This window comes from Pongo abelii, chromosome 10 (genome assembly GCF_028885655.2).
Source record: "Pongo abelii isolate AG06213 chromosome 10, NHGRI_mPonAbe1-v2.0_pri, whole genome shotgun sequence".
NCBI classification, from domain to species: Eukaryota; Metazoa; Chordata; class Mammalia; order Primates; family Hominidae; genus Pongo; species Pongo abelii.
The window spans coordinates 64,381,739-64,407,447 of NC_071995.2; the positions used below are offsets into that span (position 1 = coordinate 64,381,739).

General features: G+C 40.3%; 1 protein-coding gene across 23 annotated transcripts in view; it reads right to left on the reverse strand.

The window, feature by feature from the left end:
- The window catches only part of GRIP1 (glutamate receptor interacting protein 1), an 852,850-nt gene that overhangs the window by 44,362 nt on the left and 782,779 nt on the right, over positions 1-25,709 (reverse strand). For all 23 annotated transcript variants that reach the window (XM_054527383.2, XM_054527382.2, XM_063712186.1 and 20 more), the window contains 4 exons: positions 15,216-15,361; positions 3,205-3,349; positions 1,691-1,830; positions 1,322-1,516 (listed from right to left, as the gene is read on the reverse strand). In XM_054527383.2, the coding sequence (XP_054383358.1) occupies positions 1,322-1,516; positions 1,691-1,830; positions 3,205-3,349; positions 15,216-15,361 (626 nt within the window). The remainder of the gene's footprint in view (positions 1-1,321; positions 1,517-1,690; positions 1,831-3,204; positions 3,350-15,215; positions 15,362-25,709) is intronic.

Genomic DNA, 25,709 nt, shown 5'->3' on the forward strand with positions numbered 1-25,709 from the left:
AAGTAACAACTTGACAACTTTGAAATATCATCTCCTTTCATTTTTTTTCCAGTTTTTTCTCCCTTCCATTGTTTTTTGTTCACCAGAGGACTTAACAGAGAGTGACACAACATAGGCAGGCTGAGAGAAGGAAACTAGGAAAACCAGGAGAGAGCAAACTGGATACAGACACTCCTAAAAGTACAGTTAACTCAGTGACAAAGCAGCCCTCACACCAATGTGTTCTCTAAACTGTTTATGTGTTTTATTATTTGACTGACTGAAACCCAGAGCAAACAAGGGACTCAGAGGCTGGAATTTACATAGAACATGGGAGAAGGTAAGGCTCAGATGAGGAGACATACCAAGAAGTTTTGACATACTTCTCTTTTTGATGCTACGGATCACTGAAAAGAAAATATTTTTTTAAAACAAGCTATTAGTTTATGCTCTGTATTCAGTCTGACACCTTTTATGTATTTATATTCCGTGAGTGAGGCTTTTTAATGTAGATAGTATTTCTTCATATGATGATGACACCTATGAAGAAAAATCTACTCTATACTTTCCTATATTGTGATTATAGTGCTCTAATTATAAACATTCAGGGAAAGGGCATGGTGGCTGATGCCTATAATCCCAGCACTTTGGGAGGCCAAGATGGGAGGATTGCTGGAGGCCAGAAGTTTGATACCAGCCTGGACAACATGACGAGACCCCGTATCTACAAAAATTTAAAAATTAGCTGGGTGTGGTGGTGTGTGCATATAGTCTCAGCTACTGAGGAGACTGAGGCAGCAAGATCCCTTGAGTTCAGGAGTTTGAGACTGTAATGAACCATGATGGTACCAGGGTATTCTAGCTGGGGTGACAGAGTGAGACCCAGTCTCTAAAAGAAAAAAAAAGTCAGGAGTGGGCAGGAATAAATAGAGTCACAAATCATTGGCTAATCTCTTATGCGCCTCTTCCAGACTCCCCAATCCATCTTTGTGGAAAGCTTGCTGAAAAATAAGACAATGGGGCCTGTATTGAATGAACCACTTATTGTATGGTTTGCCTCACATTAATCTAAGCTTGAAGGACAAGCCCTGGATGGGATACTTGGCCATCAGTAGACCTAATGGAGGCCTGTTAGTGTTTGGTAAAGGTTCATGCCTTATAAGCACTAGAAGAAAATGCATGGCCAGCTGAGTGTAAGTATTCAATATGTTCAATATGAATATGGCTGCACCAAAGCAGATACAAGTTAAAGAAAGATATTCTCATGGAGCAGAGGATGAATCTTGGCGAAGCATGGGCTTCAACAATGACAAGTCCTCTGGGGGACGAAGTAAAGACGTACCTTGAGTTCCATAGCTGGTGTCTATTGCAGACCCATCCCATGAATCCACAGCACTGTCCACACTGGGCACCGTGGAGGAGTACATGTCGGAGAGCTTGCCTGGCTTCTGTGCTGGTGAGGAGTCCTCCTCCACATCCCCCAGGTCACTCAAATGGCTAGAAATAGGGAACTTCTTGGGGCTCGATGCTGACTGGGCTTTATAGACAGGAAGGGAGTTTAAGTATCAGAGTAAATTTAAATAAAAATATACCAAAATACTCCGTGGCTAGAGATTCGTTTCCCTAGAATTACGCACAGACACTAGCACATTCTTTCAAGGAAGAAAATGCACTGGAAATCCTTAATTGTGGCTTTCAATTCACTACTCACCATCTGTCTGTTTCTTAATTTTCAAGGTGACAGTCTCTCCTGCCATCTGTAACAAATGGATGGCTTCACTCAGAGGCTTCCCTTTCAAGCTGCTGCTATTGATGGCTAGGATTCGGTCTCCTATGTGGATTGCGCCAGTTCTGAAAAACCAAATAGTAATAGGAGAGGTAGAAATAATCCCTGTATGGTACTGAATATAAATTCCCTGACATACCTTATACATTCATCATAATAAAGACTTGGCAAGGATCTCCAGAAGTCCCTTCTTGCTTTCTCCTGGGCAATGTTATAAGATAACTGCATCTGTTGTGGATTACTTTTTAGTTTCCAATAAAATTTTAAAAACTGTTTTAATTAGTTATTAAAATGAACTGTTTTTTAATTCCAAGAAAGCTGAGTCATTGGTTAAGCCCCCTAAAAATCCCAAGAAAATGAACAATGTTGAACGACAAATGTAGTGGATAGCATGGAGCATCCTTTCTTTCTACAGATTTTTTTTTTTTTTTGAGACGGAGCCTTGCTGTGTCACCCAGGCTGGAGTCCAGTGGCACGATCTCGGCTCACTGCAACCTCCGACTCCCGGGTTCAAACAATTCTCCAGCCTCAGCCTCCCAAGTAGCTGGGATTACAGGCAAGCACCACCATGCCCAGCTAATTTTTGTATTTTTAGTAGAGATGAGGTTTCACCATCTTGGCCAGGCTGGTCTTGAACTGACCTCGTGATCCATCTGCCTTGGCCTCCCAAATTTCTGGGATTACAGTTGTGAGCCACCGCACCTGGCCTGTATGAGTCAATTTCTAAGGTACATTGCAGCTCCAACATTTTGCAATGCTGTGTCTCTATTTTGCTAGCCACTGTTTTCAACTGTTAGCAGGAACAATGCATTTGTGTATTCCTGAGCTAGGTCATTGGAGGGCAGATTTGCTTATAGGGTTTGTTATATGTCCAACAACACATCTCAGAAAGAAATGCAGTTTAGCGGAGGGTGGGGAGTGGGTGTGTGTGTACATCATTGCCAAAGGAGGATATTCCAGCTTTTAAGACATTATTAAAATGGGTTACTACACTTTGTTTCTCATAATCCTTGAAGATGGTGTCTGTATTATCCTTTTCTGAAAACACAGCAGCTAAGTGTGGCACCTGTCAGGTAACAGAGGCTCAGCAAGTGTTTGCTGAATGAAATTGGACAAGCTGTTCAACCTCCCTGAACTTTAGTTTCCTCCTCACAAAATGGACACAATACAAATCTGCCTTTAGTCAATTGTGGTCAGCTTATACATTTCAGAGAGTAGTATCAATGCTAAGCCCATGACATCTTTTACTGCCTGTAAGATGCCCCTCAGAGTCAAGTCGGAGCTCTGCCTGAGAGTTCTCAAGTTCTAAGATCAATCCTTTGTGCAGATTTTTAAAAGCCAACAGATAACCACAGAAAGAGGAGCATGTTTTTATGTGGTTGTGAGGAAGGAAGCCCATCTCAGACACAGGTAATTATAACAGTTACTTCAAATTTTACCTTTCAGCTAATCCCCCTTTAGTGAGGCTTGAAATGATTATAGGATCAAACGGCTCTTCAGTTCCTGAAATTGTGATGCCAAGGGGCCCCCCGTAGCGTTTAAGCTCCACGGTGTAAATAATTGCTCCGGAACTTTCTTGCTCATCTGTAATAAATGCCAAGGAATCATTGATTTCTTTGGAAAAAGCAAAAGAGTAAGATGCATAGATTCATACATAAAGAATTCAAAACATCCTCGTCAAAGTATCATGTCGCAGAAAATAATTATTTTGGGAAGTAGCATTTCCTTAGTAGGATCTTACATTCAAATACAGGGATATAGTCATTGTCAGTGCCAGGGGAGAGGAACACTGCCTAATGACTTATGTTTTAAATGTGTGAGATCCGCCCAGCTGGGGCTGCAGGACCTTTCAACTGTGTCCATGTCTAGGACAGTGCTTACCTAGCATTTAGTAAGTGTGCAGTAAATATCTGTGAAATAAACATATGGCTGAGGAGTCATTATAATATGAGAGGAGAGAGTCACTCAGTAACAAAGAAGACATCGGGTCACGCTGTTTCCGTTTTAAGCTTTACATGCAAGCTAACTTTTGATATAGAAAAGTGGATTTTGCTAAGGGTTGGAACAAATAACATATATATGGTTAAGTGGAACTTAGATAAGTAAACTTGAAGATAACAGCAAGAAATCTAGAATCTCTTACATATCATTCCACTGACTGTCTTCTAATGTGAGTCCTATCAGTGAATTACGGATATTAAAGTGGAGGTTTGAATGATCATCTCTCCTCTTTCAATGGAGTAACAGCTGTTGTAACTATGTTTCAACAGCATAGACCAGGCTGCCACACTGTCATAAACTAATTTTGGCTATTCAACATTATTATAGTGGAAGACACTTGTGAATGTGCTCTGCCTAAAGCACTGGCCAGAAAGATATCATGGGCCGCCTTCAACATGATGGGTATTGTGATAGTGTCAGGGTTGCAAATAAGAAGTCTCAGAATTCAAAGGTTTTATTTGCTTCTGACATGCTTAAAGTTCTTGGGCACTTCTTGTTTTATTCCTTGGGCCTGGGAGCTGTGAATGGTTAAGGAACTGTTTCATTTCTGCACCTAAGGATACAATGAAATGGTTCAGTGGCTACTTTAACAAAATAGTCAGCTTTTACAGTCAGACTACATCCTAGTGAAGCGTTAACACCGCCACATTTTTGCAGTGAGCAGCTGTTCATTTATGATATGAAACCCTAAAATAAGGAGGAAAAGCAAAGCTTGAGTTAACAATTCAATTATCTGTGTTTGCAGTGAAGAATTAGGATGAATATAAAATGAGAGGTCTATCGAGTCATTTGGGAAGCAATGTGTCCTCTCTCGCCAGCACTTACTTCACTTCTGGCCATAGATTGGGAGTTTTGAATGCAGCCATCACCTCCACTTTCTGAGTGCTCTACTCAATGTATTTGCTCCACACATTCAGAACTAAAGACCATCCACCACACACTGCAATGCTCAAGTCAACATTTTAGGGCACAAAATCTTCAACATTGGGCTCAAATTTACTAGCAGCTGAGAAGCTCCCACATCAAGCCTAAAACAGCTCTGTTTGCTGGTTCACAAGTTTCTTCTGGGCTGATGCTGAAGTTGTGGCCAATAGGCTGGTGATGATCTGCTAAGGGCTCCGGAGAGAAACATCAAGATAGAGGGTAACTGAATAATGGCCAGAGGTCAAAAGTCTAAATTTTCCTACAGTACGATATTTTGTCACCTTTCAGAGCTGGCTTTGACCTAAATGAACAGAGTACTATTGGATAGATTACATGTACTTTGCAGCCCTCATCATCAACAATATTCTGGATGAAATTCTGAATGAGTCATTTGATTAGTAGTCCCTGGCACAGTTAAACATTAGTTACTGCTGGACACTCTGTGTGGGCCTTTCAGTGGAGGTGTGTATGCCATAGGAAAGACCTTGACCCCTTATTGCTCTCTGCATAAGGCAAGCATGAGCACAAACTTGTCAATGGGTGCCAAGCATTTTGGGTTGGAGCATCTGCTCTTTATGGGTTTTGGGGAGAAGGACAGTTGCCCAGGACCTGGAGACCCAAGAACCAGTGGGAAGTGTCCATTGAAACTGCAGTCCAGCTGAAAACAAACATTGGTCTATGGAAGGGGAGTTGGGGGTAGTCCCATTCACTGGGAGAAAGGGGGCACCTGGTTCTACTCAGCTCATTCTGCGGAGTGAGTATTCCATGTTATTTTTCGACAATGTAACTTGCAACGCAAAGATGACAAAATAATACCAGAGATGAAGTAAATGGCTTTAGGATAGTCTGTTTCAGGCTGCCTTATTTGGAGACATTTTTTTATTGGCATCTGAGTCCTCACTGACTAGAAGGCAATTGTTAGGTCACCCAATGAGTTTAGATAGTGATGGAGATGCAAATCTGGGAAATGGTACCTCTTAACTAAGAAGGACACATTCCTGTGATTACATTGGGGTGGAAACAGGATGACATGATATTCTATTTAAATTATGACAGAAATGGAAGCTGATTTCTGTTTTCTTTAACAAATAAATTGCCAGAAACACAAAAGAGAAAGGAGATTTGGCCAGGCGTGGTGGCTCACACCTGTAATCCCAGCTCTTTGGGAGGCCGGCAGACCACCTGAGGTCAGGAGTTCAAGACCAGCCTGGCCAACATGATGAATCCCCGTCTTTACTAAAAATACAAAAATTAGCCAGGTGTGGTGCCTCCTGCTTGTAGTCCCAGCTACTTGGGAGGCTGAAGCAGGAGAATCACTTGAACCCAGGAAGTGGAAGTTGCAGTGAGCTGAGATCACATCACTGCTATCCAGCCTGGGTGATGGATCGAGACTCTGTCTCAAAAAAAAAAAAAAAAGAAAAGGGAGATTTAAGAGACATTACAATCAAAAGCAATGAGTAGATCATTTGGGATTCTAATTAAAACCAACTGTTATAAAAAGGTATCTATTGGTGCAGTGGCTCATGGCTGTAATTCCAGCACTTTGGGAGGCCAAAGTAGGCAGATCACCTTAGGTCAGGAGTTTGAGACCAGACTGGCCAACATGTCAAAACCCTGTCTCTACTAAAAATACAAAAATTAGCCAAGTGTGGTGGCACGTGCCTGTAGTCCCACCTACTCAGGAGGTTGAGGCAGGAGAATCGCTTAAACCTGGGAGGTGGAGGTTGCAGTGAGCCGAGATTGTGCCACTGCACTCCAGGCTGAGTGACACAGCAAGACACCCTTCAAAAAAAAAAAAAAAAAGCTATGTATTTTTCTATTGGATAGATTGCTTTAAAAAAACAGTTGGTTTTAATTAGGATTTTAAATATATCAGGGAAATGTGAACATTGAGTGAATATTTTATAATATTAAAAATACTGCTAACGATGATGTTATTTAGTTATGTGTTTTAAAAGAGTATTTTTTAGGCATACATTAGTAAAAAGATGGGATGATGCCTGGAATTTCTTCATAACTCCACCGGTGAGGTGGAGAAACCAGACTGAGATTGGAGATGAAGCAAGGTTGGTTGTAAGCAAATCACTGTTAACACTGGATGATGCATGGTGATTCATTAGGCTATTTTTATTTTTGTATATATTTTGAATTTAATAACAAGCCTTTGAAAAAGAAAATAATATCAATTCCCTTAGAAAGCCCTATGTGGATGCCTTGTGTAAACAGATATTTAATTAGTCTGGCTTTCCTTTCATAGACGGTGGTGATGGCTGCCCGCACACAGTCTTTTCCAGACCATATGGCCCGTCTGCCCACAAGACAAGCTCTCCAGGGCATCCCACTGCCACTTGCTCTTGAGAAGGGCCCCATTGTGGCTCTGCCCAGTTTTTCACAGCAATGGCTTCCTCCCAAACAGTTTTCCTGCTTGGGATCCAGCCTTTGCCCCTCCTCCCCACTTCTATTTTCACCAATGCTGCCAACATACAATTTCTCCTCTTTCCTTCCCAGAATATTTTTAAAACATAAATCTGAATATGTTACTCTCTTACTTAAAGCTTTTCATTGGTTCCTCAGTTCTTTAAGAATAAAATACAACCCTTTTGCAAGAGCTGAGCTGGCCCTCAGAGGGTCACACCATTCTCCCCCATCCCAATCCAATCTGCTAAATTCTCTCTTCATAGAACCAGTGCAATTCCTTAAATAGCACTTTTCTAACATCTTTAGCCCTTGCACCTGTTACTCCCTATGCACAAACACCTTTCTCCCATTTGTTATCCTGTAGAATTTCTACTTTTACTTTAAAGCTTGGCTCAGAGTCTCATCCTTCAGAAAGGCTTCCTGGTGGCTTAGCTGGAGGGGCTAGAGGCCTTCCTATGAGACCCGCAGCTTCTGTGCATTCTTCTGATGTTTCTAAAATTTTATTTTCATTCTTGCTCTCAAACAAGGAGAAGAGTGAAATTATTTTTAAATTCTCCTTAATGAGAGAAGTTAAATATTAAGGACTAGAATTCCATCAGGTATGATTGAGATTTGGAGGGCCACAAACTATTATAATGTAATATCCAAGCTATCACAAGAACCAATTTTTAAGAACCAATTTTTGCACCCCTTGAGAATGCATGTTCTAGCATATGCCTTTCACTCTATGTTTTAAGGATCTCACTACTTGGTTCTTCATTAGAATAAGATTACCTTGAAAACAGAGATTTTTAACTTCATATCCCCATAGCCTAGAACTATGTCTGGTACCAAAGCAAACTCAGTAAATGCTTGAACAAGTGAGCAGAAGGATGAATGAATATTAGCACGTAGTCATTGGTTCCCAGGCTGAGATCTCCAGAAGAGTTTTGAGAGTCAGCTTCCCTGCTATGCCAAGGTCTAGTTTCCTTTTCCAAGACATGTGATGCAAACCCAATCTCATTCAAAGTTTGAGAATACAACCTCAATTGCCATTGTGGGGACAAGCAAACCTAGAACTTCCTCCCTCCACCGTGCCAGGAGTGTTGAGTCAGCTTCAGGTTCAACTGCCAATTCCACCTGCCTTCTCGGGCTTTAACTCAACTGGCATCTGTGAGGCCCTGCAGCTTAGGAGGAGGGTAGTAACTGCCATTTAAGAAGGAATACTCAGACTATTTTGGAGATTGAAGCTTTCCTAGATACTCTCCTTGAGGCTGCTCCAGTGTAGAAGTCTTAGAAAGGAGCAACTAGGGTGTTTAACTAGAAGAGAAACTTCTGAGAAAGAAAAATGTAGAATCACTAGTAAGTTTCAAAGTGAGCCTAAGCAGATGTTAATGATATTATAAACAGCTTTTATATCACAACAGAAGGTTTACAATGATTAGGGAAAGACAGGAAAGGGGGCAAGCCTACTTGTTTGTTCTGCTCAGCTCTCGTTGAGAAAATTAATGCAAGCACGGAACAGATGCAAAATTGTTGCATTACTTATCTGCAATGTTATTTTCAGGCTTCTTGAGTGCCGCCTATTTAACAAAATGAATGCTATCTGGCTTGAATCCATAATGGTAGCTGCTTCTGTGGCCAAATAGGAGGCTTGGATTTGGGAGAGAGCCTTTGGAAGGCATACATGTGCAGGTCAGTCAAAGTTCACTTCAACTAAAAGTGATGGAATTAATTTTAGAGTTCAGCTAAATTTCTTGGAGTCGGACAGGCCTGAGAAAGTAAACCATTTGAACAACACTCTCTACAGCTCCCTTATTGCTGCACAGTCATTTTACATAGGCATGTCACAATGATATACCAAGAGATGTCCAAGCAATTGTTGAGTGTTTCAGGGTAGAATTCAAATTTCTTTGTGTAAGTGATAATTTTAAGTCTCAAAACTAGGTTTGTTTGTGACAGCATTTCTCAAAGTGTAGTTCTAGGACTAGCAGTTTTGGCATCATCTGAGAACTTGTTAAAAATGCAAATTCTCAAGTTTGCATTTGACTGAGAATCCCTACCCCACAGACCAACAGGAATGGGAACTCTGGGAGAGGGGCCTAGTCATCTGTGTTTTAACATCTTCTGGGTGATTCCGATGCACACTCAAGCTTGAGAGCCATCCCTTTATGAGATCAAGCATGAAGAAAAGAGAAAAGTACTTTTTATCATAGGTCCTTCTTGCAGCCAGCTTCCTGCCAACACACCTCCTTTCACTGCTCCTAGGACAGCCAAGATCATTCTTGGGAGCTTGGAATGGGGCATCTCTGCTACACCAATACTCCAATCTGGGTTTAGGGGAAAAAGCTACTGCAAATTACTTAGCTTGGCTTAACACTGGTAAACTATATATATTTGAAGCCCAAAATATGAATCTGTCTTCAAAGGACTAATTTAATCAGTAATAAGGCTGTATAAAGGTTATTTGCTTTGAATAGGACAAGCTTCAGCCTGAAAATATTTTTTTTTTTAACACAGATTGCAGCCCATGAAGGTAAAGTATTGATTTATGGTCTCCAAAAATATGCTATATATTAGAGTAATATTCCCCAAACCAAGCGAGAAATCATTAATAGCTGTATATTAGATTGACAAAAAGGTGGTAATACAAAGCCGACTTTTGAAAACTATATGTGACAGATATGCAAACCTCTATCTCTTCCTACAAATCCCGAAAAGTCTCTACTGCTTTGCTTCAGGGTTTCCTCTCAGGCCCTAGCCAGGTCTTCCAACTCTCTTCATTTACTTTGGACTCAGAAGCCATCAAGGCAAAACAATAGATTTTTTCAAGAGGATTATTTGCACTGCTGAGGACCTGGGGATTGGGTAGCAGCCTCAGGAATCCCAGAGCCTTGGACCCACACAAGAACCACTGGACACTACCTGAGTTACATTCCTTCAGTAATGGAAGACGACAAATGCAGAAGCTCCTGAAGGCAGGATGGTGGCTGAATCCAGAGTGAGGGAGGAAAACGCCTACAACCCCAAGTGTTCCAAAAGATTTGGCCATTGTTAAATAAAGCTGAAATTCACTTTTAAAATATCCAAATACAGTAATGACTGCTGATAGTCAGCATTCATTGGGCCTCACTAGGTGCAAACTTATTGGTGAGTTCTTAAATATATTACCTCCTTTAGGCCAGGTGCGTTGGCTCACACCTGTAAAGCCCAGCACTTTGGGAGGCCGAGGCGGGCAGCTCACCTGAGGTCAGGAGTTCGAGACTAGCCTGCCCAACATGGCAAAACCCCATCTCTACTAAAAATACAAAAAATTAGCCGGGCATGGTGGTGGGCACCTATAATCCCAGCTACTTGGGAGGCTGAGGCAGGAGAATTGGTTGAACCTGGAAGGCGGAGGTTGCAGTGAGCCGAGATTGTGCCATTGCACTCCAGCCTGGGCGACAAGAGCAAAATTCCATCTCAAAAAAAAAAAAATATATATATATATATACACACACACACACATATATCTCCTCCTTTAATCCTTAAAACAGCCATGTAAACATTAAATGGACATTTACAGATGACGAAACTGATGCTCAGAGAAGTTAATTTGCCTAAATTTCCCAGATTGTCAGTTGTGAAGCCAGTCTGGCATTCTTAGTCTTTCATTCTACTGTTTGCCCCAGCTTGGGCTAGAAACGGAGTTAATTCAGACTCTCTTGAATGGCTCATTCAGTGCTTTCATAAAGTGATTAAAACCAATGGTCATTAACCAAGTCTAGTGGGCCTCATTCCTGTTTTAAGTCCTTTAATGACTCCCCATTGGTTTCTGGGATAAAATTCAAATTTCTTAACATGATTTACAAGGCCCGTAATGACTTGGCTCCAGTATACCTTTCTAGCTTACCTACTACCAAGTCCTTGCACACATGTTATGCTTGAGCCATACCTGCCTACTAGAGTGTGCCATGCTCTCCCTAACTTTCTGCACCACTTCACAAATCCCTTCGAGACTAAGGTTGTTAGAATCTTTTCCTTGAGGTCCTCAGGCGCAAATGGATGCCTTCACATTCTCTTACCATTGTGGAATATTTTGTGCATATCCTTATGACATTCATCATATTGTTAATTATTGATTCTCTTGTTTCTCCTATTTGGTGGTAACTGATTTAAGGGCAGGATTGTCTAAGAACTGGTAGTCCATAGCACATTGCCCGATACTTCATAGAAAATAAATGAATGCTGATGGCATGACTGAAAATCGAGGGCTTTAGCAGCATTTGGGAATAGTTCTACCATCTCCTTGGGTAAGGTACACAGCAGGGTAGCGAGACGTGGGAAGCTGGAAGAAATGCTTACATCTTGAAGCAGTATCTGTTAAACCCCAAATGTAGTACAAGCTAGCTTAGGAAACCAAGTTACATCAAGTATAGTTATAAACTTCCTGTAACCGGAGAGAGAGAATCATCACTGAAGGATGGAGAGCAGCCAGCAGTTAAAGGACCAGAAAACTCCTGCAGTGCAGAGGGCCCACATTAGTATGAGCAATATTTCTGGGGGTGGAGAATATACACTGAATATTACCATTCAAAAATATTGAGATGAAGCATGACAACTATTTAATGTGATAGTTCTAATTACCAGCATAATTTCAGATTAAGCATTACATCAAACTTTCAAAATCAGTGACTGTCCAAAGGGTCAATGCTTATTTTCCACTCAGTCATATCTTGATCAAGGATCAGAACGAATGCAGAGAAAGGGATTTCAGGAGGTAATTAGAATACAAATAGTCCCCACTTATTGAGTAGAGTATGGACTGTGCCAGTATTTCCTTCAGTAAGCTACAACAGCTCCCTGAGATGGGTATTATTATGTAGACATTACTGAAAATGGGACCAAATCTCAGACAAGTTTAGCAAGTTGCCCAAACTCTCACAGCTCAAATGTGGTAGAGCTGAACTTTAAACTGAGGTCTGATTTTTTTTTAAAAGAATTTATTTCAGTAGCTTTAAGGGTACAAGTGATTTTTCGTTACCTGGATGAATTGTATAGTGGTGAAGCCTGAGATTTTGGTGAAGCCTGAGATTTTGGTGCACCCATCACCCAAGTGGTGTACACTGTACCCAATATGTAGTTGTTGTTGTCCCTCATCCCCCACCTACCCTCTCTTCTTCTGAGTTCTTACATCATGTCTGATTTTAAAACATTTGCTCTTTGTGAAGATTTAGTTTGCCTTTAAAGAATCTGTGGTCAGGCTTTACATTTTGAATAAAGTTTTTTTTTTCCTCCCTTACCTTGCTCTGAATAAAAATGAATTCAGGTACTCAAATTATATTTATAATGTTATGAGGGAAGAGGATACTAGGATCATATAAATTCTTCCAAATCAATAACTGAATAATTTTCAAAGAGTGATCTTTTATAAAACCATGTCTGAATGAGTATATATTTCTGTATATCAATATGAGAAAATCTGGTTTGGGTAAGCATGTCTCTCATGCCAATATTTATAGTCTTATTTTGGGTGGTTGTATGTTTTTCAGTGGAAGGTTTAGGATTTTAAAAACAGAGCCTCTTAAGATTAAAACATATTTAATAAGCACAATAACTATCATAATAGTATACATAGGGATTGTAGGGGAAGGGTATAAAGGAGGAAAATGAGGCAAAGGAAATCAGTAACTGAAAATAAGATCTAGCTCTCCAAGTGCTCAGTTGTTTCAGAAACTCCTGCCAACTGGTAGACACAGCCTGGCTTTGAAACTGGATGCATTGCCAGCTGTGCACACTATACATATTCATCTCTGGCTTGGCTTTTTCACTTTGCAAGGAAGGTAGCTGACATCTGCTGAGCAGGGCAAATCATGCAAAACAGGTTTCTCCACAGGGCTTTGCCTCCTCACTAGGACAGAACCCAGGCTGATACTAAAGGCTTCCTCCCTATTTTGAAATAAATCCCCCAAAGAAAGTGCAACTGAAGCAGGCTTGTAAGGAGAGAAATGCAAATCTTGGCACAGAAAATCAGTTGCTTAAGAAATAATGAGTGCAAACCTGTGCATATTTTTAAACATTGGTTATAAAATATATTTGGATATAATCATTATTATCAACTGTACTGATGGATGCAACTATAGATTTTTTTTTTTACTTGGAATAGGAATCATAAACACATAGCCTGACATAACCATGAACTCTAGATCTAGATGACCTGATTAACAAAATCCCAGAACATTGCCACAACTTCATTATTGGTTGCAATGAAATTATACACAGTAGACGCTCTCATAACCAATCTCCACTTAACCAATTTACTGAATTAATTGTGGCTGTTCGTCTTCCATCATAAAATGTACAGACCAATGCCATGGCATGCTCCAGAGCAATAGGTTTCTTTATGTAGCCCCTCTGAGCTTCTGCTCCTACTCCTGCTTGAGTTGTAAACTTCAAAATTTAGAGGCAATTATGTTTATTCCTAAACCTGTTTATGCAAGCTGTACTTTTAACTATGTAATTTAATTAATCTTATATAACCTACGAAATATGAATGTAGTTGTTCTATGAAAACAAAATCCAATGGTTTGGAAAGATTCAATAAGGGTTCGTTAGGCAAAAATCTATGGCCAGGTGCAGTGGCTCACACCTGTAATCGCAGCACTTTGGGAGGCCGAGGTGGGCAGATCACTTGAGGTCAGGAGTTTGAGACCAGCCTGGCCAACATGGCAAAACTCCATCTCTACTAAAAATACAATTAGCCAGGAAAGGTGACGCACACCAGTAATTCCAGCTACTCAGGAGGCTGAGGCACAAGAATTGCTTGAACCTGGGAGGTGGAGGTTGCAGTGAACAGAGTTGGCGCCACTGCACTCCATGGCACACTCCAGCCTGGGTGTGCCACACAAAACAAACAAACAAACAAAAAATCTACTGTTAATTACCTAGTGGAAAAACTCTACAACATTGGGGAAAACCAAAATCTAGGAGGAGGAGGAATTCAGATTGCTATAAATTCTTTAAAGTCTCACTGCATTAAAAACCAAACCAAACCAAAATAAAACTGGAAATCATAAAATATATATTGTGGATATGATTTAGGCAAACAAACAAAAAGACTTGTAAGTATAATCAGCAGAACCATATTAATAGGAAAGGCCTTGACTTTACCCACAAGATTGGCAAAATTGTAAATTAAATGTTTACTTTATGGATCCACATCACATTCTGTAATTCCCCACATTAGCTGACTCCTTTGGTGAATGGACACTGTTCAATTGGCTCTATATTCTTATCATGATCAGATAAGATGTCTCTTATTTCAGGGCTACCCAAAGTGTGCTCCTTGCACCACAGCTGTGGCAGCATCTGGATGTTTATTAGGAATCCAGAATCTCAGGTCCCACCTGGGGTGGTGCCAGGATCTGTGTTTTAACAAGCTCTTCAGATGATTCTATGCCCTCCTAAGTTTGATTGGAGAGCCTAAAAAGTGTGTATAGCCCTTTTGAAAAGCAATGTGGGGCATGACTGACTCATCAGGAATCATAGACATTTCCTTTGTATTCTTACTCAGCCATCCTGCTTCTAGGAATATTTTCTTATTTCAAAAGAAAAAAAAGCTGGATAAAGACATCTATGCATAAAGATGTCTATAAGAGTTCTATTTACAATAATGAAACAATTGGAAGCAATATAGTGATTTAAGAAGAGAAGAAAGGTAAATCACAGGCAGTTAATAAAAATGATAGATATGAAGAGTTTATAAAACGATCAAATGTTTATAATGTAAAATTAAGTAAAAAAATGCAACATCCACTTGGTTATAGTTATGCCATATGAATATCAACAAAAACTAGAAAACTACCAGTTTCATTGTATTAGATGATGATTTAGATTTCATCTTTAAAAATTATTTTCATGCAATTATAATGTTTTCTATAATGAAAATATCTTAATGATATCATTTACAAGCACCATTATTTAAAATTCGTACTACACTCTCAACACAAAATTTAAAGACTCTTTTAGCTGTGAAACACTGCTGCTACATCACTAGCCAGCTGTTGCACGTAAAACATCAAGATCTAATATGTTTGGTGACAGATGGGCAGTTCGAAAAATCAGTTTTAACTAAGGATGCTCTCAATACCTGAATTATCTTCATCTTTGCGGATTTTGAGCTTCACCAGGTCTTCACATTGCTGGAGGATCTGAACTGCATCTTCCATGGAACAGTTGTCCAGCCGGATATTATCTATCGCGAGCAATTTATCCCCAAGTTCCAGGGTCCCAGTTCTGTTAGTGAATGCATAGTAACACATGACTAATGATGAGCACTTAACTAGGCCATTTAAAGAGGCATTAAGCATAATGTAGCATTATAGTAGTCTTTAGAGGAAAAGAGGTTCAACTGTTTTTAAATTGTACTTTATTGACAACTGCCTCCCTTCTTCTAGTCTTATTTGGGTTGCCTGCCATGACATTAAATTGCAGAGTGTTAAAAATATTTTTTCTTATACTTTTTTCAATTAAACAAGAACATATGTGTCACTCAGAAAGCATACAATTCCTAGGAAGGGAGGTAATGGGCGAGGGTCTGCATAGACCCGGGTATCCTTGTGTTTCTCCATATTGTTTTATCACTTTTGATCCTTGGTAGTCCAGATATTAGGAGAGCACTAAGAGAATGAGAGAAGGCAAGGTGTAATAGAGTTAGTGGAAGCCTAAGGCTTGAACCTCTGCTACTTCCACTTGCATCTGGAAACTCACTATGGCCAGAGCAGCATGAAAATTTATAGATGAATCTATAGCTTCTTATTTGGAAGGTGGCCACTGAGACCCTAAAACTGGCTGTGGACCAGGGTAGGTCTGTTGAAAAAAATTTTAAGGTCCTTAATGAAACAAAAAAAAGAATAATGTGAATGTAGTATGTATATGTTTCTATGTGCATATATGTATATATACACAGAGTTGTAAGAACAGCCTTTTATGCATTATATCTGTGCCAGAGACTGCTAATTGTCTCCCAGCATCCATTCTCCCTTCCCTTCTTTTAAGTTACCCTCTAAAAATGCATGCCCTAGACTCTCTGGGGACCCTCCCCACCTCCTGCCTGTAGCTAGAAAATGGTAACAGGAGGGAGGTGGAGCAAGGTGGCTGAATAGAAGCCTCCACTGATCGTCCTCCTTGCAGGAACACCAAATTTAACAACTATCCATACAGAAAAGCACTTTTATAAGAACCAAAAATCAGGTGAGCAATCACAGTACCTGGTTTTAACTTCATATCATTGAAAGAGGCACTGAAAAGGGTAGGAAAGAAAGTCTTGAATTGATGATGCCAGCCCCTCCCCCATTCCTTCCGCAGCAGCCACATGGCATGGAGAGAAAAACTGCACTTGTGGGTGGCAGAACACAGTGATGGAGAGACTGCATTGAAACTCAGTGCTACCCTGTCACAGCAGAAAGCAACACTGGGCAGAAGTCAACTGATATCCACAGAGGGAACATTTAGATCAGCCCTAGGCAGAGGGGAATCACCCATTCCAGTGGTCAGAACTTGAGTTCCAGCACGCCTCACTGCTGCATGCTAAAGTGTTCTTGGGTACTAAATAAACTCAAAAGACAGTTTAAAGCCACAAAGACTGCAATTCCTGGACAAGTCCTGATGCTGTGCTGAGCTCAGAGCCAGTAGACTTGGGAGGCATGTGACCTAGTGAGAAACCAGCTGGGGTGGCTAAGTGAGTGCTTGCAACACCCCTCTCCTAGCCCTACACAGCACAGCTCACAACTCCCAGAGAGATTCCTTCACTCTACCTGAGTAGAGAAGAGGGGAGAGTAAAGAAGACTTTGTCTTGCAACTTGGATATCAGCTCAGCCATAGTATGACAGGGCACCAGACAGAGTCCTAAGGCCCCTTTTCTAGGCCTTTGCTCCCAGACAACATTTCTAGATACACCCAGGGCTAGAAGGGAACCTGCTGCCTTGAAGGGAAGGACCCAGTCCTGGCAGCATTTATCACCTGCTGACTAAATATCCCTTGGGCCCTGAATAATCAGCAGCACGGCTGGGCACGGTGGCTCATGCCTGTAATCCCAGCACTTTGGGAGGCCGAGGTGGGTGGATCACTTGAAACCAGGAGTTCAAGACCAGCCTGGCCAACATGGTGAAACTCAGTCTGTAATAAAAATACAAAAATTAGCCAGGCATGGTGGTGCACGCCTGTAATCCCAGCTATTTGGGAGCTGAGGCAGGAGAATCACTTGAACCTGGGAGGTGCAGCTTGCAGTGAGCCGATCGCACCACTGTACTCCAGCCTGCGCAACAGAATGAGACTCTGTCTCAAAAAATAAATAAAATTAAATGTAATAAAAAAATAAAATCAGCAGTAGTAGTCAGGTAGTACTTGCTGTGGGCCTTAGGTGAGACTCTGAGTTGTGCTGGCTTCAGGTGTGACCCAACACATTCCCAGCTGTGGTGGCTATGGGGAGAGGCTGTTTCTGCTTGAGAAAAGCAGAGGAAATAGTAAAAAGGACTTTATCTTGCAGCTTAGGTACCAGCTCTGCAACAGTGGTAGAGTACCTAGTGGGCTCTTGGGGTCCCTGATTCTAGGCTTTAGCTCTTGGACGTTTGTGGACCTGCTCTGGGACAGAGGGGAGCCCACCGCCTTGAAAGAAGAGTCCCGGCCCTGGCAGCATTCGCCACAAGCTGACTGAAGAGCCTTTGGGTCTTGAGTGAACATCGGCAATAGCCAGGCAGTACTTGCCATGGGCCTGGAGCAGTGGTGGCCACGGGGAGAGACTTCTCTCCTTGAGGAAAGGATGGGAAGGACTTCGTCTTGTGTCTTGGGTGACAGCTCAGCTATAGTAGAATAGAGCACCAGGTAGATTCCTAAGGTTTTTGACTCTAGGACCAGGCTCCCGGATGGCATCTTTAGACCTGCAAGGGGCCAGGGGGAGCTCACTGCCCTGAAAAGAAGGATACTATCCTGGCTGGCTTTGCCACCTGCTGATTGTAGAGCCTTTGGTCCTTGAGTGAACATGGCCTAGTGGTAGCCAGATAAGGGTTTACTGGCAGCCTTAGTTGAGACCTTAGTACCATGTTGGCTTCAGGTCTGAACCAGCATAGTCTCAGTGGTGGTGACCACAGGGGTGCTTGTGTCACCCCATCACCCCTCAGCTTCAGGCAGCTCAGCACTGAGAGAGAGACTATATCTGTTTGGAAGAAAAGGAAGAGAACAAGAGTCTCTGCCTAGTAATCCAGATGATTCTTCTGGATCTTACCCAAGACCACCAAGGCAGTATTTTTGAGTCTGCAAGAGCCATAGTGTTACTGGACTTGGGGTGTCCCCTAATGGAGATACAGGTGAAGTGACCAAAAACTTAGATCACAACACCCAAGTCCCTTCGAATACTTGGAAAGCCTTTCCAACAAGGACAGGTAAAAACAAGCCCAGACTGCAAAGACTATAATAAATACTTAACTCTTCAATTCTCAGACACCAATGAACATCCATGAGCATCAAGACAATCTGGGAAAACATGACCTCACCAAGTGAACTAAATAAGGCACGAAAGACCAATCACAGAGAAATAGAGATATGTGGCCTTTCATACAGAGAATTCTAAATTACTGTTTTGAGTAAAAAATAAAGTTTTGAGTCTGTGATAATACAGATCATAAATTCAGAATCCTATCAGACAAATTCAACAAAGAGATTAAAATAATTGAAAAAAATCCAGCAGAAATTCTGGAGTTGAAAAATGCAATTGACACACTAGAAAAATGCATCAGAGTCTCTTAACAACCGAATTGATCAAGCAGAAGAATTAGTAAGCTTGGAGACAGGATATTTGAAAATACACAGCCAGAGAAGACAAAAGAAAAAAAACCCAAAAAACTGGGCCAGGCATGGTGGCTCATGCCTATAATCCCAGCACTTTGGGAGGCTGAGGTGGGCAGATCACCTGAGGTCAGGAGTTCGAGACAAGCCTGGCCAACATGGTGAAAGCCTGTCTCTACTAAAAATACAAAAAAAAAAAAAATAGCTGGGCATGGTGGCATGCAGCTGTAATCCCAGCTACGTAGGAGGCTGAGGCAGGAGAATCGCTTGAACCCAGGAGGCAGAGGTTACAGTGGGCCGAGATTGCACCACAGCACTCAGCCTGGGCATCAGAGTGAGACTCTGTCTCAAAACAAACAAACAAACAAACAATGAAGCACACCTACAAGATCTAAAAAATAGCCTCAAAAGGCCAAATCTAAGAGTTATAGGCCTTAAAGACAAGGTAGAGAGAGGGATAGGGGTAGAAACTTTATTCAAAGGGATAATAACAGAGAACTTCCCAAACATAGAGAAAGACACCAATATTCAAGTACAAGAACCTTATAGACCACCCGCAGGAATTTCAGCAACTACAAATGCAAAATAACTGAAATCATAACAGTCTCTCAAGACCACAGCACAATCAAATTAAACTCAAGATTAAGAAATTCACTCTAAGCCAGGGTTTTATGAATAGAACTCTGATCTTCTTGGGATGGAGCCCCTTGCAGGAGGGGAAGCCATGGTCTCTCTGGTTCAGTTGACTTAGCCTTTCCTGCCTGCTGGCTCTGCAGAGTCTGGGTGGTCTGGATGAGGGTGGTTCCCCAAATCACAGTGCACCTGCTCTGTCAAGCGGGAGCCAGACTGCTTCTTTAAGCCAGTCCCTGATACCGTTCCTCCTGACTGGGTGTGACCTCCCAAAAGGGGTCTCCAGGTCTCCAGATTGGCATCAGGTCAGTGTCCCTCTGGGACAGAGCTCCCAGAGGAAGGAGAAGGCTCCCATCTTTGCTGTTTTGTAGCCTTTGCTGGTGCAGCAGGGATCCAGGCTTGGGGTCTGGAGTAGACCCCCAGCAAACCACAACAGCACTACAGAAGGGGGCCTGACTGTTAAAAGAAAAACAAATAAGCAGAAAGCAACAACAGTAACATCATCAACAAAAAGATCCCAGAAAAACTCCATTCACAGATCAGCAACCTCAAAGATTGAGGGTAGATAAGTTCACAAAGATGAGAAAGAATCAACTTAAAACTGCTGAAAACTCAAAAAGCCAGAGTGCTTCTTCTCTTCCAAATAACTGTGACACTTCTTCAGCAAGGGCACAGAACTGGGCTGAAGCTGAGACGACTGAATTGGCAGAAGTAGGCTTCAAAAGGTGGGTAATAATGAACTTCACTGAACCAAAGGAGCATGTTCTAACCCAATTCAAATAAGCTATGAATCGTAATAAAACATTACAGGAGCTGATGACCAGAATAGCCAGTTTAGTGACAAACATAAATGACCTTATGGAGCTGAAAAACATAACATGATAACTTCACAATGCAATCACAAGTGTCCATAGCCAAATAGACTAAGTGGAACAAAGAATCTCAGAGTTGAAGACTATCTTTCTGAAATAAGACAGGCAGACAAGAATAGAGAAAAAAGAATAAAAAGGAATAAACAAAACCTCCAAAAATATGGGATTATGTAAAAAGACCAAATCTATGACTGATTGGGGTACCTGAAGGAGATGGGGAGAACAGAACTAAGTTGGAAAACGTACTTCAGGATATAATCCAGGAGAACTTCCCTAGCCTAGCAAGATAGGCCAACATTCAAATTTAGGAAATCCAGAGAACCTCAATAAGATACTACAGGAGAAGATCAACCCCAAGACACATAATCATCGGATGCTCCAAGGTCGAAATGAAAGAAAGAAATGTTAAGCATAGCCAGAAAGAAAGGCCAGGATGCCTACAAAGGTAAGCCCATCAGACCAACAGCAGACCTCTCAGCAGAAACCCTACAAGCCAGAAGAGTTTGGGGGCCAATATTCAACATTCTTAAAGAAAATAATTTCCAACCCAGAATTTCATATCTGGCCAAACTAAACTTCATAAGCAAAGGAGAAATAAGATCCTTTTCAGACACGTAAATGCTGAGGGAATTCATCACTATCAGACCTACCTTGCAAGAGCTCTTAAAGGAAGTGTTAAATATGGAAAGGAAAAACCATTACCAGCCGCTACAAAAACACACTGAAATGCACAGACCAGTGACACTATGAAGCAACCACATAAACAAGTTTGCAAAATAACCAACTAGCATCATGATGATATGATCAAATTAACACATATCAACACTAAACTTAAATGTAAACAGGATAAATGCCCCAGTTAAAAGACATAGAATGGCAAACTGGATAAAGAGAGAGCCAAGACCTATTGGTGTGCTGTCTTCAAGAGACATATCTCACATGCAGTGACACACACAGGCTCAAAATAAAGTGATGGAATAAAATTTACCAAGCAATGAAAAACTGACAAAAGCAGAGCCTGCACTCCTAATTTCTGACAAAAGATACTTTAAACCAACAAAGATAGAAAAAAATGTTAAATTCAACAAGAAGAGCTAAGTATTCTAAATATATATGCGCCTAATACAGGAGTACCCAGATTCACAAAGCAAGTTCTTAGAGACCTATGAAGAAACTTATACTCCCACACAGTGACAGTGGGAGATTGTAACACCCCACTGACAATATTAGACAGATCATTGAGACAGAAAATAAACACAGATATTCAGGACTTGAACTCAGCTCTGGATCAAGTGGACCTGATAGATATCTACAGAACTCTCCACCCCAAAACGACAGAATATACATTCTTCTCATTGCCGCATTACACTTACTCTAAAATTGATCACATAATTGGAACCAAAACATTCCTCAGCAAATGCAAAATAACTGAAATCATAACAGTCTCTCAGTCCACAGCACAATCAAATTAAACTCAAGTTTAAGAAATTCACTCTAAACCGCACTACTACTTGGAAATTGAACAGCCTGCCCCTGAGTGAACCTTGGGTGAATAATAAAATTACGGCAGAAATCAAGATGTTCTTTGAAACTAATGAGAACAAAGAGACCAACAACGAGTTCTGAAATTGAGACTGTAATAAATAGGCTACCAACCAAAAAAAATCCCAGGACCACATGGATTTACAGCTGAATTCTAACAGAGGTACAAAGATGAGCTGGTACTATTTCTTCTGAAACTGTTCCAAACAATTGAAAAGGAGGATTTCTCCCTAACTCATTTTATGAGGCCAGTATCATTCTGATACCAAAACCCGGGAGAGTTATACAACAACAAGAAAAAACTTCGGGCTAATATTCTTGATAAACATGGATGCAAAAATCCTCAATAAAATACTGACAAACTGAATCCAGCAGCACATTAAAAAGTTTATCCACCACGATCAAGTTGGCTTCATCCCTGGGATGCAAGGTTGGTTCAACATACACAAAACAATAAATGTGGTTCATTATATAAACAGAACTAAAGACAAAAACCACATAATTACCTCAATAGATGCAGAAATGGCCTTCAATAATATTCAACATCCCTTCATTTAAAAACTCTCAATAATCTAGGTATTGAAGGAACATACCTCAAAATAGTAAAAGCCACATAGAACAAACCCATAGCCAATATCATACCGAATGGGCAAAAGCTGGAAGCATTCATCTTGAAAACTAGCACAAGACAAGGATGCCCTCTTACCACTCCTATTCAACATAGTATATTGGAAGTTCTGACCAGGGCAATCAGGCAAGAGAAAAAAATAAAGGGTATTCAAATCAGAAGAGAAAAAGTCAAATTGTCTTTGCAGATGACATGATCCTATATCTAGAAAAACCACATCATCTCAGCCCAAAAGCTTCTTAAGCTGATAAGCAACTTCAGAAAAGTCTCAACATACAAAATCACTGTGCAAAAATCATTAACGTTCTTATACACCAACAATAGGCAAGCAGAGAGCCAAATAATCAAAGAACTCCCATTCACAATTGCTACAAAGAGAATAAAATACCTAGGAATATAGCTAATAAGGGAAATGAAGGACCTCTTCATGGAGAGCTACAAACCACTGCTCAAAGAAATCAGAGAGGACACAAACAAATGGAAACACATTCCATGCTCATGGATAGAAAAAATCAATATCGTGAAAATGACCATACTGCCCAAAGTAATTTATAGATTCAATACCATGCCCGTTAAACTACCATTGACATTCTTTGCAGAATTAGAAAAAAACTATTTTAAAATTCATATGGAATCAAAAAAGAGCCTGTATAGCCAAACCAATCCTAAGCTAAAAGAACAAAGCTGGAGGTATCATGCTACCCAACTTCAAACTATACTACAAGGCTACAGTAACCAAAACAGCATGGTAGTGGTACAAAAACAGACATATAGACCAAAGGAACAGAATAGAGAACTCAGAAGTAAGACCGCACACCCATAACCATCTGATCATCAACAAACCTGACAAAAACAAGCAATGGGAAAAGGATTCCCCATTTAATAAATGGCACTGGGAGAATTGGCTAATCATATGCAGAAAATTGAAACTGGACCCCTTCCTTACACCTTATATAAAATAAAATAAAATAAAATAAAACAAAATAAAATGGATTAAAGACTTAAATGTAAATCCCAAAACTATAAAAACCCTAGAAGAAAATCTAGACAATACCATTCAGGACATAGGCACAGGCAAAGATTTCATGACGAAAATGCCAAAGGCGATGGCAACAAAAGCAATCTTTGATAAATGGGATCTAATTAAACTAAAGAGCTTATGCACAGCAAAAGAAACTATCATCAGAGTGAACAGACAACCTACAGAATGGCAGGAAATTTTCAAAATCTATCTATCGAATAAAGGTCTGATATCCAAAGTCTACAAAGAACTTCACTTCTCAAAAAAAGATATTCATGCAACCAGCAAACATATGAGAAAAAGCTCGTCATCACTGATCATTAGAGAAATACAAATTGAAATCATAATGAGATATCATCTGATGCCAGTCAGGATGGCAATTATGAAAAAGTCAAGCAACAACAGATGCCAGTGAGGTTGCAAAGAAAAAGGAATGATTTTACATGTTTGGTGGGAATGTAAATTAGTTCAATCATTATGAAAGACAATGTGGCAATTCCTCAAAGATCTAGAAGCAGAAATACCATTTGACCCGGCAATCCCATTACTGGATATATACCCAAAGGAATGTAAATTATTATATTATAAAGATACATGCATGCATATGTCCACTGCAGCACTATTCACAATAGCAAATACATGGAATCAACCCAAATGCCCATTTATGATAGACTGGATAAAGAAAATGTGATATATATACACCATGGAATACTATGCAGCCATAAAAAGGAATGAGATCATGTCCTTTGCAGGTACATGGATAGAGCTGGAGGCCTTTATCCTCAGCAAACTAACACAGAAACAGAAAACCAAACACTGCATGTTGTCACTTATAAGTGGGAGCTGAGCGATGAGGACACATGGACACATTGGAAACAACAACACACAGTGGGGCCAGTCATGGGTGAAGTGGTGGGAGGGAGACCATCAGGAAGAATAGCTAATGGAGACTGGGCTTAATACCTAGATGATAGGTTGATCTGTGCAGCAAAACATGGCACACATTTACCTATGTAACAAACCTGCACATCCTGCACATGTACCCTGGAACTTAAAATAAAATTTGAAGAAAAAAAACACGAGGAATTTTGTAAACTATGCAGACACATGGAAATGAAACAACATGCTTCTGAGTGACCTGTGGGCCAATGAAGAAATTAATAAGAAAATTAAAAAATTTCATGAAACAAATGATAATGGAAACACAACATACTAAAGCCAACGAGATACAGCAAAAGCAGCACTAAGCAGGAAATTTTTAGTTATAAGTGCCTACATCAAAAAAGAACAAAGACTTCAAATAAATAATCTAACAATGCATCTTAAAGAATCAGAAAAGCAAGAGCAAACTGAACCCAAAATTAGTGGTAGAAAATAAATAATAAAGATCAGAGCAAAAATAATGAATTTGAAATGAAGAAAACAATGCAAAGATCAATGAAACAAAATGTTTTTAAAAAGGTGAACAAAATGGACAAAGCTTTAGCCAGACTAATAACAAAAATTAAAAAAAGGAGAAGACCCAACTAAATAAAGTCAGAGATGAAAAAGGAGACATTACAACTGATACCACAGAAATTCAAAGGATCATTAGTGGCTCCTATGAGCAACTATATGCCAATAAATTAGAAAAGCTAGAGGAAATGGGTAAATTCCTAGACTCATACAATGTACCAACATTGAACTATGATGAAATTCAAAACCTGAACAGACCAATAACAAGTAACATAATTGAAGTCATAATAAAAAGTCTCCAAGTAAGGCAAAACCTGGGACCCAATGGCTTCACTGCTGAATTCTACCAAACATTTAAAGAACTAACATCAATCCTGCTAAAACTATTCTGAAAAATAGAGGAGGAGGGAATGATTCCAAACTCATTCTATGAGGCCAGTATTACCATGATAACAAAACCAGACAAAGACACACACACACACACACACACACACAAAAAAAAAAAAAAAAAAAAAAAAGGAAAGAAAAAGAAAAAGAAAAAGAAAACTACGGGCCCAAAACCTCTAACGAACATTGATGAAAAAATCCTTAACAAAATACTAGCAAAGTGAAGTCAAAAATATATTAAAAAGATGATTCATCACAACCAAGTTG